The sequence below is a fragment of the Chiloscyllium punctatum genome, chromosome 34 (genome assembly GCF_047496795.1).
Source record: "Chiloscyllium punctatum isolate Juve2018m chromosome 34, sChiPun1.3, whole genome shotgun sequence".
Classification (NCBI taxonomy): domain Eukaryota; kingdom Metazoa; phylum Chordata; class Chondrichthyes; order Orectolobiformes; family Hemiscylliidae; genus Chiloscyllium; species Chiloscyllium punctatum.
Window position 1 is genome coordinate 54305051 of NC_092772.1, and position 18866 is coordinate 54323916.

At 49.7% G+C, this 18866-nt stretch overlaps 1 protein-coding gene across 2 annotated transcripts in view; it reads right to left on the minus strand.

The window, feature by feature from the left end:
* Positions 1-990: 990 nt before the first annotated feature.
* LOC140458862 (serine/threonine-protein phosphatase 2A 65 kDa regulatory subunit A beta isoform-like) overlaps positions 991-18866 on the minus strand; it is a 48214-nt gene continuing 30338 nt past the window's right edge. Inside the window, exons 10-15 of one of the 2 annotated variants that reach the window (XM_072553559.1) lie at positions 16521-16694; positions 15259-15319; positions 10267-10421; positions 7994-8136; positions 2197-2288; positions 991-1347 (exon numbers count right to left, since the gene is read on the minus strand). In XM_072553559.1, coding sequence (XP_072409660.1) covers positions 1331-1347; positions 2197-2288; positions 7994-8136; positions 10267-10421; positions 15259-15319; positions 16521-16694 — 642 coding nt within the window. In that variant the 3' untranslated portion in view covers positions 991-1330. The remainder of the gene's footprint in view (positions 1348-2196; positions 2289-7993; positions 8137-10266; positions 10422-15258; positions 15320-16520; positions 16695-18866) is intronic. The other variant, XM_072553560.1, reaches the window with a different exon arrangement.

Genomic DNA, 18866 nt, shown 5'->3' on the forward strand with positions numbered 1-18866 from the left:
GCACTCCCTCAGCACTGACCCTCTGACAGTGCGGCACTCCCTCAGCACTGACCCTCCGACAGTGCGGCACTCCCTCAGCACTGACCCTCCGACAGTGCCCACTCCCTCAGCACTGACCCTCCGACAGTGCGGCACTCCCTCAGCACTGACCCTCCGACAGTGCGGCACTCCCTCAGCACTGACCCTCTGACAGTGCGGCACTCCCTCAGCACTGACCCTCCGACAGTGCGGCACTCCCTCAGCACTGACCCTCTGACAGTGCGGCACTCCCTCAGCACTGACCCTCCGACAGTGCGGCACTCCCTCAGCACTGACCCTCCGACAGTGCCCACTCCCTCAGCACTGACCCTCCGACAGTGCGGCACTCCCTCAGCACTGACCCTCCGACAGTGCCCACTCCCTCAGCACTGACCCTCCGACAGTGCGGCACTCCCTCAGCACTGACCCTCTGACAGTGCGGCACTCCCTCAGCACTGACCCTCCGACAGTGCGGCACTCCCTCAGCACTGACCCTCCGACAGTGCCCACTCCCTCAGCACTGACCCTCCGACAGTGCGGCACTCCCTCAGCACTGACCCTCCGACAGTGCGGCACTCCCTCAGCACTGACCCTCCGACAGTGCGGCACTCCCTCAGCACTGACCCTCCGACAGTGCGGCACTCCCTCAGCACTGACCCTCTGACAGTGCGGCACTCCCTCAGCACTGACCCTCCGACAGTGCCCACTCCCTCAGCACTGACCCTCCGACAGTGCGGCACTCCCTCAGCACTGACCCTCCGACAGTGAGGCACTCCCTCAGCACTGACCCTCCGACAGTGCCCACTCCCTCAGCACTGACCCTCCGACAGTGCGGCACTCCCTCAGCACTGACCCTCCGACAGTGCGGCGCGCCTTTCTTTCTGTTGTCATTGAGTAGACATTGCCTTGTGAAGTGTTGCCTGATTAAAAACAGATCAGCCTGGTCATGCAGGGGTGCATTGTTGAAGTAAACTCTTGAACCATCTTTATTTTACAACAATTCATTCAGCTGGAACAGCAACAGAAAATGACCAACATTTGAACTGTAACGTTGTAAACTGCAGGTTTAAAAGGAAACTGGACAGTGGAGCAAGGGAAGGGGAGGGAAACGAGAGGTAACAATGGTGGACAAGGCAGTAGTTGCGGCGAGATGATAAACTGACCACTTACGGCCTCTGGCTAAGAGGCGAATCTCTTTGAGTATTCTTTCCTTCCTTCCTGCCTGCCCAGGGTGTGTTCGTTAGTGTAGAGGAGAAGCCACTCTGCCCCGGTACGGAAATTGTGAAGGCAATGACTGTGGATCGATCCCGCATTAATTCAGGCACAGCACTGGAGAGGGGAAAGGATTATTGATAGGTCAGGGGTCAGCAGGCATGCAGATAATTTAGCCCATCAAGTCACCGCCTGGATTTATTCTCCACAGACAACTTCCATCCAACTCTAACAGTCGATTTTGACAGCACTTACCAGGATCCTGTCACCTCCCTTTTCTGCCATTTCATTGTATTCTTTACTCCCTCATGTATTTGTCTATCTTCCCCCTTCTAACAGATCAATATGATTCACCTTGACCACTCCCTCAGGGACCCAGTTCCACCTTCTCCCCGCTTTCTGAGGAAAGGAAATTTCTCCTGAATTTCCAATTAGATCTATTATTGACTGTTTTCCTTTGATGGGTCGCTAGATCTCACCTGCTCCCCACCCCCCCACCCACCACAGAAGGGAAACATGGTCTTGCCCTCAACCCTCTTTCAACCTATGAAGATCCCTCTATCAGGTTTCAATATTCCCTTACAGCTTCTCACTCTACTCCCCCCTTGCTTCTTCTGTAGTTGATGTGATAGATTCCTCTGCAGGGTGGTGGGTGAGGGGGATGAGTTGGGGTCGAGGGGGGGTAGTGTAAACCTGCTCATGCTGAAGACAGTAACACCATTGCCTGGCCTGGACCCGCAACCCAATGGCTTAGCATCAGGCGTTGGCTTCAAGAGTGGGCAATGTTGGCAGCGTTTCAGCCTGACTGCAAGCCAGGGCCCCCTCTCTCCTCAGGACAATACACCCGGAACCTCCCCCCCACCCACCAAGGAACTGGGAGGCAGGGAGGAGGAGGACCTCGGGGCCAATTTCAATCTTCCCCAAACCACCCCCACCACCACCCTCCCTTTAAACCAGGCCCCTCACCGATTAATGCTTCCTGGGCGAAGTATTTCACATCGATGTCTTGATCCTTGCTCAGTTTATCAAGCACTGGCTTCACTTCGTTATGCAACGGGCTGAAGGCACAGAAGAAAAGAGAGGGAAGGGAACAGGAAGAGAAACAGTTACACAGCATCCTTCCCGACTGTCACAGCGCTCCCTCTCTCTTACAGGGCCAATGCTTCCTAATATGCCCAGGGTGAACGTCAAACTCAAGATTGTTTACAATTCTCTATCACTTTATTCCAATCTCTGAAAGCCTATTGACTGAATGAAGGACTTTGCCCTGAAATGTGGTCATTGTTACAATGAAGAGGAAAACACGGTGGCCAATCTTCTGGTAACCTGCTGCCACAAACAGTGTTATAATGACCAAGATCATCTGATCTTACAGTGATGTTGGTCGAGCGACCTATATATTGGTGCCAGGACACTGGGTAGAACTCCCTCCCCCACCACTTTTCTTTCTTATAGTAGCCATGAGATCTTCCAGAGAATCTCACAGAAGACACACCCGATTCCACCCTCCACTGTCTACGTGGAGTTTGCATATCAACACCACCCCCCCCCAACCCCACCCCCACCCCCACCCCACCGCCCCCCAACGTCTGCATGGGTTTCCTCCGAATGCTCTGGTTTCCCACTAGGTTGAGTTGGATTGACCACACTAAATTACCCATAGTGCCCAGGGATATGCAGATTGGGGTGGATTGGCCATGCTAAATTGTCCCACAGTGCCCAGGGATGTGCAGGTTAGGGTGGATTGGACATGCTAAATTGCCCCATAGTGCCCAGGGACGTGTAGGTTAGGGTGGATTGGCCATGCTAAATTGTCCCATAGTGCCCAGGGACGTGTAGGTTAGGGTGGATTGGCCATGCTAAATTGTCCCATAGTGTCCAGGGACGTGTAGGTTAGGGTGGATTGGCCATGCTATATTAGCCATAGTGCCCAGGAATGTGTAGGTTAGGGTGGATTGGCCATGCTAAATTGTCCCATAGTGGCGAAGGACGTGTTGGTTAGGGCGGATTAGGCCATGCTAAATTACCTATTGTGCCTAGGGATGTGCAGGTGAGGGTGGATTGGCCATGGGAAGTTGTCCCATAGTGTCCGGGGATGTGTAGGTTAGTATGGAGTGGGCATACTAAATTACGCATAGTGCCCACGGGTGTGCAGGTGAGGGTGCATTGGCCATGCTAAATTTTCCCATGGTCCCCAGGGATATGCAGGTTAGGGTGGATTGGGCATGCTAAGTTACCCATAGTGCCCAGGGATATGCAGGTTAGGGTGGATTGGCCATGCTAAATTGTCCCATAGTGCCCAGGGATGTGCAGGTTAGGGTGGATTGGCCATGGGAAATTGTACCATAGTGCCCAGGGATGTGTAGGTTAGGGTGGATTGGTCATGCTAAATTGTCCCATAATGTCCAGGGATGTGCAGGTTAGGGTGGATTGGCCATGCTAAATTGTCTCAGTGTCCAGGGACGTGTAGGTTAGGATGGATTGGCCATACTAAATTACCCATGATGCCCAGGGATGTGCAGGTGAGGGTGGATTGGCCATGCTAAATTGTCCCATAGTGCCCAGGGATGTGTAGGTTAGGGTGGATTGGCCATGCTAAATTGTCCCATAATGTCCAGGGATGTGCAGGTTAGGGTGGATTGGCCATGCTAAATTGTCTCAGTGTCCAGGGACGTGTAGGTTAGGATGGATTGGCCATACTAAATTACCCATGATGCCCAGGGATGTGCAGGTGAGGGTGGATTGGCCATGCTAAATTGTCCCATAGTGCCCAGGGATGTGTAGGTTAGGGTGGATTGGCCATGCTAAATTGTCCCATAGTGTCCAGGGATGTGTAGGTTAGGGTGGATTGGCCATGCTAAATTGTCCCATAGTGCCCAGGGATGTGTAGGTTAGGGTGGACTGGCCATGATAAATTGTCCATAGTGCCCAGGGATGTGTAAGTTTTGCAGTTTAGCCACAGGAGGTACAGGGTTACAGGGACAGAGTCTGGGTTGGGTGGTCTTCGGAGGGGCAGTGTAAACATGATGGACTAAAGGGCCTGCTTCCATGCTGTCGAGATTGTCTGAGATTGTGTCTCCGTTTAATCTCGTTCAAACTCTCGTGCAGTTGCACTTGGAGTACTGCCTACTGTTCTGGTCACTGCATTACAGGAAGGATGTGGAAGATTTGGAAAGGGGGCAGAGGAGATTTACCAAGATGTTGCCCGGTATGGAGGCATGATCTTGAAGAAAATCTGAGGGACTTGAGGCTGTTTTCATTCAAGAGACAAAGGTTAAGAGGTGACTTAATAGAAACATACAGGATGATCAGAGGGTTAGATCGGGTGGACAGTGAGAGCCCTTTTCCTTGGATGGTGATGGCTGACACGAGGGGATGTAGCTTTAAATTGAGGGGTGATAGATACAGGACCAATGTCAGAGGTAAGTTCTTACACAGTAGTAAGAGCATGGAATGCCCTGCCAGCAATAGTAGATTTGCCAACTTTATGGAGGGAGTGAGGACTGCTGATTCTGGAGATCAGAGTCGAGTGTGTGGTGCTGGAAAAGCACAGCAGGTCAGGCAGCATCTGAGGCGCAGGTAAATCGACATTTCAGGCAAAAGCCCTTCATCATAGCAGATCAGGCAGCATCCAAGGACCAGGAGAATCAACATAAGCTCTTCATGAGGAGCTGAAGTGGTTATACACGAAACATTGATTCTCCTGCTCCTCGGATGCTGCCTGACCTGCTGTGATTTTCCAGCAACACTAATCCAGCACCACACTCTTCAACTCTGATCTCCAGCATCTGCTGGAGGGGTGTACTGGCTAAATTCATAACAGACATTGTGGGGCAAATGGATAATGATGAATTTGGGGATATGTGTCAAAATATGAACATTATGGCAATGAACGTGGCAAGGAAAGGTCTCTTTAGTTATTATGTGAAAGAAAACATGTGACAGGTGAGATGGCTTGTAAAATATGAACCAAGATGTAAATGAGCACCTGCCCTGGTATTGGCAGTCCATGCAAACGTTTGACTGCAACTCTTTTGGAGCTACAGTTCTACACGTACCATTGTCTTTAGGGAGAAATCCAAAAATTCCTTCAGGGATGAGCAACCATTCCCAGATTTGGGAAGGGAATACAATTAGCTCCACTCTCTCACAGCACCTAAGGCAGAAGCCTCCAACTAAATCAGCTGAGCTGGGCAGCGTTGTTTAAAGCTATCAGAATGAAAGTCGAATCCAGATACATGATATAAGAGAGAAGGACAAAGAGAGGGGTAGAGTCTGGGTCAGGTTAGAAGTAATTTTACAGCATGTCATAGAGTCACAGAGATGTACAGTATGGAAACAGACCCTTTGGTCAACTTGTCCATTCCCACCAGATTTCCTAACATTTCAACCAGGACGGGGGAAGCAAATTAGGGTATATCACCTGATCCACAATCTATTATCCTACCGTCCTCCGATCACTCAATCTGAGCACTACAGTCTGACCTGAACAGGGGACCCACAACCGTGACCCTGACCCCTCAGCAGTGACCCTGAAACCCAGAGTGGTGACCCTGACCCCACAGCCGTGACTCTGACCCTTCAGCAGTGACCCTGACCCCACAGCTGTGACCTGCCACCTCAGCCGTGACCCTGACCCCACAGCTGTGACCCTGACCCTTCAGCAGTGACCCTGACCCCACAGCTGTGACCCTGACCCCACAGCTGTGAGTCTGACCCTTCAGCAGTGACCCTGACCCCACAGCAGTGACCCTGACCCCACAGCTGTGAGTCTGACCCTTCAGCAGTGACCTTGACCCCACAGCAGTGACCCTGACCCCACAGCAGTGACCCTGACCCCACAGCTGTGACCTGCCACCTCAGCCGTGACCCTGACCCCACAGCCGTGAGCCTGATCCCTCAGCGGTGACCCTGACCCCTCAGCGGTGACCCTGACCCCACAGCTGTGACCTGCTACCTCAGCAGTGACCCTGACCCCACAGCCATAACACTGACCCCACAGCGGTGACCCTGACCCCACAGCCATGACCCTGCCACCCCAGCCGTGACCCTGACCCCATAGCAGTGGCCTTGACCCCACAGCCATGACCCTGCCATCCCAGCCGTGACCCTGATCTCTCAACGGTGACCCTGACCCCTCAGCAGTGAGCCTGACCCCACAGCTGTGACCTGCTACCTCAGCAGTGACCCTGACCCCACAGCCATAACACTAGCCCCACAGTGGTAACACTGATCCCACAGCGGTGACCCTAACCCCACAGCCATGACCCTGCCACCCAGCCGTGACCCTAACTCCACAGTGATGGCCTTGACCCCACAGTGGTGACCCTGACCCCACAGCCATGACCCTGACCTCTCAATGGTGACCCTGACTCCTCAGCAGTGACCCTGACCCCACAGTGGTGACCGTGACCCTGCAGCTGTGACCTGACCCCACAGCAGTGACCCTGACCCCAGCAAAGTGACCTCCCATCGAGTATCGCAGTCTTGCCCTCCAGTCCTCCTAGCTGGAGGGCAGTGGCCACGCCCACCTCAGTTTGAGTACAGTTGCCCTACCTCCTGACTGAGGCACAGCTCCCCCTTCCCCGTACACCTCTCTCCAGCTTTGGTAGCTACAAACAAAGAAAAAGGTAATTTCATGGAGGAAGGCAAGCCAATAAAACTGGATAGCTGGAAAGAATCCAAGTTGGATGATAGGAAAGTTGCTGTAGAGGTGTATCGACAGAGTGTTTCCTGATGGGACATATATAAGGCAAAATCCAGACTTGTACTTTCAGGTCTTAAAGAGAACTTCTGTGATCAAGATGATCAAAAGTGGTTACCACTATTGTAGGAAAAACAGTCTTAAAAACCTTCTTCATTCTTTTAGCACTCTTGGGAATGTAAGTGAATCGAGGTAAAAGCTGTAGTCCTGCAGTTTCAACAACTTTCAGAGAAGCAAGTGATTTAGATGGGAAGCTGGGACATGAACAAGTATGCTGACATACACAGTGAGGGTTTGGTACCTCTCACCTAGCTCCTTCTTGTTGAAAGTGTGCTGCATTCAGTGTATCGCAGAGCCAGAAATATCTGACTGGTATTACAGCGAGAGACAGGCAGACTGGCAGGCATATTTACGATGTATGTTGGCAATATTTTCATGGAAAGTTTCTAAGACATTTGAATACTGTGCAATAGATAAAACTAAAAGGAAGTTTCAGATTAGAGGTCAGACTTTTAAATATATGGATATAGATATTAAACAGAATAAATCAGGAATAATTCTGGATCAACAGTCCATTCGATGTACCTAATGGTGGGTGAGGGGGCAATGTGCCAGGTGAGCAGGGGTAATGGTCTACGTTGCTAGGTGGGCGACGGTCGAGGATGCTAGTTAGGTTCTTAGGAGAGGTCGGAGGAATTGGGTGGAAAATGTTGTTAGATCAGGAGGGGAATCAAGCTGGAAGCTGGGGGTGCCTGGTCTGGGATGGTCAGGTCTGGTCAATGGTTGTAGAAACCCATTTGGTTCACTAAGGGCCTGTAGGGGCCGACGATCTGTATTGATGACCTGGTCACGCTGATAAAGAGACTCTACGGTTTTACACAGGCAATGAATGCCTGCAACTAACTAACTGCAAAGTGAAGATGTGAAAGAAAAGTGAATGCGCTATTTGGATAAGCTTCCCCAGTTTCCAAACACTGCCAGGAAGGGAACAGATCATCGTACTAAACCTGGGTGGGTGAGGACATTTGACCTGACATGTATTAAGACAGCTCCACTTGCCTGTAATCCAGGGTGGACCCGATCTTCTGTAGTGTCTTGGCTACATTGAAACGCACATTGGCCACAGCATCACTCCCCATCCGCAGGACGGTGGGCAGCATTATCTTGGTGGTGATGTCCTTCCCGCAGACTTCATACAGAGCCTGGAGATGAGGCAGGGAGGTGGAGGTGGGGGTGGGAGTTAGAATTAGAGGCGGGCACCAAGTGGATGTTTAAACCAAAAAAAAAACCTGTGCTCGTTTGTCCTGCATCACCGCCCACCCCGTGAGAAACATCTGCCTCGCTGTTCATTGCCTCTGTCACACAGCAAGATCCCACAAACAGCAAAGTGGACAGAGCAACCAGGTGACCCACTCCTGCCACAGCCAGTGCTCCCTTGAATCTCTCCTCCCCACTGGAAGCCTCAGGGTTCTCTTCAGTGAGTGAGCCTGTGGGTTTAATGGGTCTCCTGAAAGACAGCACCTCTGAGGTTAGGAACAAACGCAGGCAGACATTACAGATCCCACAGCCCTCCTACTTGGGAGAGCCGTGGGTGACTGATTAGATGGGGGAAAGGGCTGTTCTCCCTGGAATCAAGATCAATTCCTTAACTGACATCACTCAGAGGAAGAAAATGATCCAGGCCGTTGTTGTATTGCTGCTTGTGGAATCTTGCTGTGCATAAATCGGCGATTGCTGTGTTCTCAAAGGTACAATGGGAACCACAACTCAAAGCTCAGTGAAGCTTTTTCAGATACTCTAAGGTTTTCTCACACTGGAATGTCAGACTAGATTACTGGCCTCAGAGTCTGAGAGAATCAAATCGATGGACTTCTAACTCCAAGAAGAGACAGAAGGAAGAGAGAAACAGAAAGAGACACAGAGAGTGTGAGTGTGTGTGTGTGTGTGTGTGTGGTGGGGGGGGGAGGGACAAGGGCAAGAGACAGAGAGGTAGAAGAGGAAGACACAGAGAGACAAGAAAGTGGGAGAAAAATAAGAGAGGGAGAAACATGGAAACAGACAGAGAGAGAGAGAGGGAGGGGGAGAGGGAGAGGGAGAGAGAGACGGGGTGGGGCGGGTGGAGACAGAGATAACGTGAAACTCATTGGACCATGGTCCCTTCTAGTGGATGCTATCAGGTAGATCACCCTCCTTTGAGTTTGTTCACTGGATGTGGACATCACTCACTGGGCCAGAATTTGTTATCTATCTCTAAGTGCCCTTGAGAAGATAATGATGAAACACCTTCTCAAATGGCTGCAGTCATTAGAGTGTAGGTACACCCACAGTGGGCTGCGAGGAACAGTGTTCCAGGTTTTAACTTCGCTGCACCAAAGAAATGGCAATATGCATCCAATGATGAGGGGCTTGGAAGGGAACTCTCAGGGGGTGGTGTTCCCATGTATCTGCTGCCCCTTGTCCTTCTAGATGGAAGTGGCCGTGGATTTGGAAGGTGCTGCCTGAGGGTCTTTGGTGAGTTCCTGCAGTGCATCTCGTAGATGGTACACACTGCTGTTATACTGAGTGGTGTAGGGAGTGAATATTGAAGGTGCTGGATGGAGTATTAATCAAGTGGATGGCGTCAAACTTTGGGAGTGCTGTTGGAGCTGCTGTTCAAATAGTAACCATGCACCCCGTCCGGGTCATTAAAACCCTTCAGAGGATGGAATCAGCTCTCCTTACCTACATCTGGCCTCTGAACAATTAAGGATGGCCATTAGCTATAAACATGAAGGGGGAGAAACAATCTGGATTGGGAACTTGGTTTCGGCACCGGTGACCAGGAAACTACCATCGATTGTTGGAAAACCTCATCTGAGTGCCCTTTGGGGAAGAAAGGTTGCATCCTCAACCAGGGTGGCCTCCACGTTTGTTGAACCCTCTGGAAAAGGGAAGAATCTTTCAGGAACTCTGCCCAAACCCTGTGATGCTGGAAAAGCACGGCCGGTCAGGCAGCATCCAAGGAGCAGGAGTGTCAAACATAAGCCCTTCATCAGGAATGTGAATAGCTTGTACACTCTCCTGCATCCTACAGACCTCCCTTTCTTCTCTCTCTGCCCAAACGTGGCCCAGATAAACTACAGAAGTTCAAGAAAGTGGCTCGTCACTCTCTACTCAAGCAGCAGTCGGGGAAGGGTGATGTGTGCTGGACCAGACTTGACGGATTGGAAAAGGAGCTGGAGTGACCTGACTCCTTTGCAGTGAAGGTCGCCATGCTGTGGGGGGGGTCTCGGGAAGAACGCGGATGTAGGGAGGGGTTGTGGGGGCAGTCCAGCGGACGGTGAGAGACTTACATTGACGCAGAAGAGTGTGGTCATCCGGTGGAGGTAGTTGGGGTTGGATGACATAGCCAGCACCTTGGGGAGGATAGTGTTCTGAGCCCAGACCTTGCCGAACTTCTGGGTGAGCTTCCTCAGATTGTTGGTGGCTGCTTCACGAATCGCATAGACTGACAGGAGTGGGGGCAGAGGAGAGAGAAGGAAAACATCACAAGTTCTAGGCCAGAAAGACCATGACCGACCAAGAACCGTATCTACTGGCCCCGCACGATACTCTCTCGTCAACACAGCTTCAGGCTTTAAGCCCTTTAGAAAATTCAGTCTTACTGCAGAAAAAAAGGAACAAGGGCTTTTTGTCTGGCACCGATCAGGATAGATGCAGGAAAACCGAATTTTGGAGGGATTGCTGGTTAATTCATGCTGCATGAGGAACTGTTTGGCGAGTGACTTGACTCTGATTCGTTGGAGTGTTACTGCGGGGGAACGCACCAGGGAAACGGGTATCCAAAAGCTTCTCTGTTCAGTCAAAAATAGCAAATGGACTCTTAATTGGTCGAAACGTGACTGGGGCGTTCCCCATAGCAAGTCTCAACCAATCAGCACTCTGGCTCACATGCTGCACAAATTATTACCCTCTCTGAAATTTGGTTTTCTTGCATCTGTCCTGATGAGTACGAGAAGGAAGACTTCAACAGTGTTGCCTCTGCTTTCAGCAGTAATGTTCCCATCTGGCACTAGATTAGGCAATATTCCAGTAATCACCACTGATTTGGGAGTTCAGCACAGGTTCAGACCATTCGGCCCAGCTCTCAGGGTCTGTGTTTATGTTTAGTATCTCAGAATTGTGACACTGCAGGTGGAGGCCATTGGGCCCATCATATCCGCACCAATTCATTTACCTAGTCCCAATCTCCAGCCCTTTCCCCACATCTCTGCTCACCACTTCCAACCAAATAGGCATCCAATTGGAATGTCTGTCTAGATGTAACATAGAGGCATGGAGTCATGTCTGAGAAAGTGATACTGTTCGGAGTGGTTTCAATATTTACTCCACTTAGAAACAGTGTTGATATGCAATTACTTACTTATTTACTTCACCTAAGACTGACCCATGTTCTCACACGCACGCACATATGGATACACACACACTCACACAAACACACAATGTGCCTGCTCCTATGATTCATTATACAGGTAGAAGATCCTTCATCCGAACATCCAAAAAAAACCAAAAAGCTCCAAAATCCAAAGTTCTTTTTGTGAAGTTTTTTTCTCACTCACAAGGCTTTTTAGCGAGCAAACAGTTAACCCAAGTCAACACCCACCTCGATGTGTGTCACTCAGACGCAACGGTGGGGGGGGTCCAAGCACGTTCTTACTTAGAAGACTGCTCCTCTGGTAAGATTTTAAAACATTTCACCATTAAACTGTCACATTTTGAAATCCCAGAAATTCCGAAACACAGCTGGTCCCGAGCATTTCGGATAAAGGATCTTCTAAAGGATCTCGTTCCAGGTCGAAGGGACTTCAGCTACCTGGACAGACTGGAGGAACTAGGGCTGAAACATCTGGAAGGAGGTTCGATCAAGGTGTTCAAACGCACGTGAGAAACATCTCCCATTGGCAGAAGAATAGAGAACCAGCGGGCACACACTCATGCCAACTAAGTGGCAGAAGAAGCAAAAACCCACTTGAAAAATATCAGTGTAGCAGATGGTTAGGAGCTAGAAATAAGCTGCCTGAGAGTGTGGGGATGGGCAGCTTCCACTGAGACCTTCAAGGAATTGGATCATTGGGGCGGCACAGTAGCTCAGTGGTTAGCACTGCTGCCTCACAATGCCAGGGACCCAGGTTCAATTCCCATCTCAGGCAACTGTCTGTGTGGAGTTTGCACAGTCTCCCCATGTCTGCGTAGGTTTCCTCCAGGTGCTCCGGTTTCCTCCCACAGTCCAAAGTTGTGCAGGTCAGGTGAACTGGCCACGTTAAATTGCCCATAGTGCATTAGGTCAGGGCTGAAGAAGGGCTTATGCCCGAAACGTCGATTCTCCTGCTCCTTTGATGCTGCCTGACCTGCTGTGCTTTTCCAGCAACACATTTTTAAGCATTAGTCAGGGGTAAATTTAGGGGAATGGGTCTGGATGGGTTACTCTTCAGAGGCTCGGTGTGGACTTGTCGGGCCCAAGGGCCTGTTTCCGCACTGTGGGGAATGGAATCGAAAAAAAAATTATCTGATGAGAGGAAAAAAATGTGTAAAGTTCTAAGAAGATGGTTCTTGGGGGGGGTGGGGGGTCGGTAAGAGGGCTGCGGAAACTGGATTGAATTACGGTTTCAGGGATCATGTTTGGAACTCACACTGGAAAATGACCACCTTTCACCAGAACTGACCTCTGGAATTGTCCCCTGAGGAAAGATTGAGTAAACCAGGTCAGTATTCCGTCACTATTCGATAAATGAAAGGTGAGCTCAGTGTATTGTACGGGCCTTGAGAGGCTGGATGTGGGAAGGATGTTTCTCATTGGCTTTGGTGAGAGGGGGATGGGGGGGGCAGAACCAGAGGACACAGTCTCATATTAAGGGTGCAGTAGAGTTGAGAGTTTCTTCACATAAGCTGCAGCGGTTCAAGAAGGCAGCTCACCACCACCTTCTGAACGGGCAACTAAGGAGGGAAAATGAATGCTGGGCCCAGCCAGCAACACCCACAAGGGAACAAATGTAAATTCTGGATGGTGAGGTTTTGGAATTCTCGAATCCTCTAGAGGCCTATGGAAGCTTGAAGCCATTGAATATGTTCGAGACAGACTTGCGGATTTCTAGGTACCTTGAAAAATATCGGATTCTTAACAGGGTGAATACTGAGAGGGCATTTCCCCTCATGAGAGAGTCCAGGACTCAGAATAAAGGAGTGTCAATTTAAGACTGAGGCGAGGAGGGAACTCCTTACCACCGAGAGTTGTGGGGGCAGGATCCTTGTACATTTTTAAAGCTGAGATCGGTAGATTTTGGATCAGTCAGGGCATTAAGGATTATGATGAGAGGGTAGGAAAAGTGGGCCGTGATGAGGAACTTAAAAATGTGTTGCTGGAAAAGCGCAGCAGGTCAGGCAGCATCCAAGGAGCAGGAGAATCGACGTTTCGGGCATAAGCCCTTCTTCAGGAATGAGGAGGGTGTGCCAAGCAGGCTAAGATAAAAGGTAGGGAGGAGGGACTTGGGGGAGGGGCGTTGGGAATACGATAGGTGGAAAGAGGTTAAGGTGAGGGTGATAGGCCGGAGAGGGGGTGGGGCAGAGAGGTCGGGAAGAAGATTGCAGATCAAGAAGGCAGTGCTGAGTCTGAGGGTTGGGACTGAGAAAAGGTGGGGGGGAGGGGAAATGAGAAAACTGGAGAAATCTGCATTCGTCCCTTATGGTTGGAGAGTTCCTAGGCGGAAGATGAGGCGCTCTTCCTCCAGACGTCGTGTTGCCATGGTCTGGCGATGGAGGAGGCCAAGGACCTGCATGTTCTTGGTGGAGTGGGAGGGGGAGTTAAAGTGTTCAGCCACGGGGCAGTTGGGTTGGTTGGTGCGGGTGTCCCAGAGGTGTTCTCTGAAACGTTCCACAAGTAGGCGGCCTGACTCCCCAATATAGAGGAGGCCACATCGGGTGCAGCGGATGCAGTAAATGTTTATGCGGAGGAAAAGGTGGGGGGTGGTGCCAGTGTAGCTGCGGAAGATGGACTGTTCCACATATCCAACGAAGAGGCAGGCATAGCTGGGGCCCATGCTTTGGTTTGGAGCAAGTGGGAGGATTGGAAAGAGAAGTTGTTCAGAGTGAGCATGCGGAGGAAAAGGTGGGGGGTGGTATGAGGAGGAAAAGGTGGGGGTTGGTATGAGGAGGAAAAGGTGGGGGTTGGTATGAGGAGGAAAAGGTGGGGGGTGGGATGAGGAGGAAAAGGTGGGGGGTGGGATGAGGAGGAAAAGGTGGGGGGTGGTATGAGGAAGGACTGAATCATTTGCAGAAGTGTCCTTAGTGCACAGAACACTGAGGGAGATCTGACTGAAATTTGAAAATCCTGAGGAATATGGACAGGTAGAAATTCCTGCTCGGAATGGATGAAGGGTGAGAATGGAATAGTTTTAAAGGGTTTTGCCGAAAGAAGCAAATGTGGGGTGAGAACACCATTGTTCACACAGTGAGCGTTTTGGTTAGGAAGGCTCAGCCTGGAAGTGTTGTGGAAGCTAGTTAAACCAGGGAATTCAAGAGGACATTGGATGGTTTACTCAGAAACAATCTCCAGGATTATGGTTAGAAGGAAGTAAATTGGAATACTCAAAAAGTTGATACAGACCCCATGGACTGAATAGCCTCCTGCACTGTAATAATGCTGCGATTCTGTGACATGGAGTTGAGGGACAGCATCAGCAATGTAGCTGACTCTTTATAGAATTCCTACAGTGTAGAAACAGGCCATGTGGCCCAACATGTCCCACACCGACCGTGCGAAGAGTATACCACCCAGACCCATTCCTCTACCACTTTACATTTCCCCTGACTAATGCACCTAACCTACACATCCCTGAACACTATGGGCCAATCCACCCTGACCTGCACATCTTTGGACTGTGGGAGGAAACTGGAGCACCCAGAGGAAACCCACGCAGACACGGGGAGAATGTACAGACAGTCGCCCGAGGCTGGAATCAGACCTGGGTCCCTGGCAGTAGTGCTAACCACTGAGCCAATGTGTCCCCCATCTTAACTGCTGTTGGAGCAATTAGGATGGACGATAAATTCTAGCCCAGCCAGCGATGCCCACATCCCGTCAATGAATAAGAAAAACTGTGCTCTAGCAGAATAGCGGAGCACTCTCGAGGGGCTGAATGGCCTCCTCCTGCTCCTATTTCCTACATTATGCAACGACTAGAGTTGTCCAAGGTACAATCTCCCTCATAAGGTTGCCCCCACCCTCCTCCTGAATTAAAATGTCCAATACTCATACATCAGTGTTTACATTGAAGCAACATTATCCTCACCATGATCCACCAGCCAAGCCATGCAGAGTGAGTTTAGTTTCTCATTGAAGAAGTCAACACCCTGTGGAGGAAAACAGACGATATTTTTAAAGGGGAGATGTGTGCCCAGTCCCTGCAGCAGACAGACTGAATATCGCACCGGCTGTGTATTTTCACCGTCCTGTGCACCCAGCCACTCTCTCACGGCAAACGGACCCAGCACCAAAGCACAGATCCTCCTCCTCCTTATGCAGCTGTCAATACTTTCGGCATACAGAGCAACAGATGAAGGCCATTCAGCCTCCTCCTCCAGCCTGTTACACAGAAACAGGCCAGTCAGCCCCTCCTATAGCCCGTTCCACAGAAACAGGCCATTCAGACCCTCCTTGAGCCTGTTACACAGAAACAGGAGGATATTCAGCCCCCCTTCCTCCAGCCTGTTACACAGGAACAGGCCATTCGGCCTCCTCCTCCAGACTGTTGCACAGATACAGAAGACAGCCATTCAACCCCCTCCCCTCGACCCTGTAACACAGGAATAGGAGGCCATTCATCCATCCTCTTTCGACCTGTTACAGAGGAACAGGCCATTCAGCTCCTTCCCCCAGCCAGTTACACTGGAACAGGAGGCCATTCAGCCCCCCTTCTCCAGCCTGTTACACATGAACAGGAGTCCCATTCAACCAATACTACTGAATCAAACCATCTCTCCCGGATGTTTATGGAATTACCATCACTGAATCTCCCATATTTACATCCTTGGGTGGTTCGTGTGTGTGTGTGTGTGTGTGTGTGTGTGTGTGTGTGTGTGTGGTGTGGGTGGGGGGGGGGCGGGGAGCGGCTGGTGGTCATCATTGATCAGAAACTGAAATGGCCCAGCCATGGCTGAACTATGACTGACGAGAGCAGCAGCTCAGAGACTGGGAATTCTGCAGCAAGCAACTCACCCTCTGATCCTGCCAAGCCTGTCCACTATCGACAAGGTAAGAACTAGGCATTTGCCCGGCTGAAGGCAGCTCTAACAACACTCAAAACACAGTTTCTGGGGCTGATATCTATCCCTCAGCTAGGGTCACTGAAACAGATGAGGCGGCTTCCGGACATTTTGCTGTTTGTGGGACCTTGCTGTGTGCAAAATGGCCGCCCTGTGACGAGACAGACCAAACTTCCAGAAGGTCATCTAATTGGATGTGAAACACTGAGCGACATCCTGAGGTGGTGAAAGATGCTAAAGAAATTAGAATTCTGTCTTTCTTAATGAGCAAATCCAACCATATACTTACTAGTTGGCCTGCCAACAGAGGCATGTACTCAATGATGGCCAATCTCACCCGCCATTTGGCATCTTCTGCCAGTTCAACGATGGCAGGGAGCAGAGACTGTGACAGCTGCCTGATGCCAATCACCTCGTTCACACAGTCCAGATTGGAAATGATGTTCAGTCGGACCTCTGGGCACTGCAGGGCAAGAGAGAGAGACAGAGGGAGTGGTAGATACGTGCACAGGGAGAGAGGGCATGCAGACAGAAGAAGTAGAAAGAGAGGGAAAAAAAACCAGAGAGAATCAGAAAGACACATCACAGAGACAGGAGTGTGTGAAGTGGGAGAGACGGCACATAGTGAGAGGGAGAAACAGAGAGCAGAGAAAAATAAAGACAGAAATAGGGAGAGGGCACAGAAAAAGATGGACAGAGATCGCGAAGAGAAAAAGAGAGCAGAGAGAGAGGGAAATACAGTAGACCAAAACAGGTAGGTGGAGAGTAAGACAGCAGAGAGAGAGAGGTCAAGATAGACAGAGTGCAGAGAGAAAGAGAGACACTGGCAGTGCAGAGAGAGAGAGAGAGAGAAAGAAAGACAGTGAAGAAAGAGTGACAGTGATAGTGCACAGAAAGAGAGAGAGAGAGAGACAGTGACAGTGCAGACAGAGAAAGAGAAAGGGAGACAGTGATAATGGAGAGAGAGAGAGACAGTGGCAGTGCAGAAAGAGCGAGAGAAAGGCAGACAGTGACCATGGAGTTAAAAATCACACAACACCAGGTTATAGTCTAACAGGTTTAATTGGAAGCACTAGCTTTCGGAGCGACACTCCTTCATCAGGTGACACAGACACCCACACACACCCTTATAGGCATACACACTCCCACACACACCCCCTCACAGACTTAAGACACTCTGCACTCACTACACACGCACACACACACACATTTTATGTGGTGAATTTGTACTTGCAGAGTTACATTGCACTTTGCTCAAAAACTGCATGAATTTATGTAAAACTCCGTTAACTCACTTTTTAGATTAGAATCAATCTAAACATCATGGTGTAGACAGAGAACACAGGGAGCTAACACCTTCAACATATTGTCTAGCTATCACCATCGTTAACAGCTAACCTGAGAATGCAATTTTTTTAAAAAAGGGTTTTGTGATTTACACATGAAAGAAGTGAAACTATCACTGTATTCTAACAGATGAAAGGCTTAACAGACAATCAATTTTTCAATGTATAATTTCAGTTACATCACACTGCAAAATTTTGCTATAAATTCTGTGTTACGATCGAGCCCTCCACAATCACCTGGTAAAGGAGTGTCGCTCCGAAAGCTAGTGCTTCCAATTAAACCTGTTGGACTATAACCTGGTGTTGTGTGATTTTTAACTATGTACACCCCAGTCCAACACCAGCATCTCCAAATCGTGACCATGGAGAGAGAGAGAGACCGTGACAGTGGAGTAAGAGACAGTGAAATGCAGAGAGAGTGAGAGAAAGGGAAAAAGTTTAAAACAGAATTTATAGCCAAATTTACAGTGTGAAGTACCTGAAATTACACATTGAAAAATACTTTGATTGTCTGTTAAACCTTTCATCTGTTAGAATACAGTGATAGTTTCACTTCTTTCATGTGTAAATCACAAAACCTTTTTTTAACAAGTTGCATTCTCAGGTTAGCTGTTAACAATGGTGATAGCTAGACGATATGTTGAAGGTGTTAGCTCCCTGTGTTCTCTGTCTACACCATGATGTTTAGATTGATTCGAATCTAAAAAGTGAGATAACGGAGTTTTACATAAATTCATGCAGTTTTTGAGCAAAGTACAATGTAACTCTGCAAGTACAAATTCACCCCACAAAATATATGTGTGCATTTGGGTCTTTGTCTGTCTTGTGTGTGTCTGTGTGTCTATCTGGGTCGTGGGTTGTGAGTGTGAGAGAGAATGTATATGTGTGTGTAGTGAGTGTAGAGTGTCTTAAGTCTGTGAAGGGGTGCATGTGTGAATGTGTGCACGTGTCTGGGGTGGGGGGTTGTGAGTGTCTGTGAGAGAACATAGAACATAGAAAAATACAGCGCAGTACAGGCCCTTCGGCCCTCGATGTTGCGCCGACCGAAGCCTACCTAACCTACACTAGCCCAATAACCTCCATATGCTTGTCCAATGCCCGCTTAAATGACCATAAAGAGGGAGAGTCCACCACTGCTACTGGCAGGGCATTCCATGAACTCACAACCCGCTGAGTAAAAAATCTACCCCTAACATTTGTCCTATACCTACCACCCCTTAATTTAAAGCTGTGTCCCCTAGTAACAGCTGACTTCATTAGCGGAAAAAGGTTCTCACTGTCAACCCTAT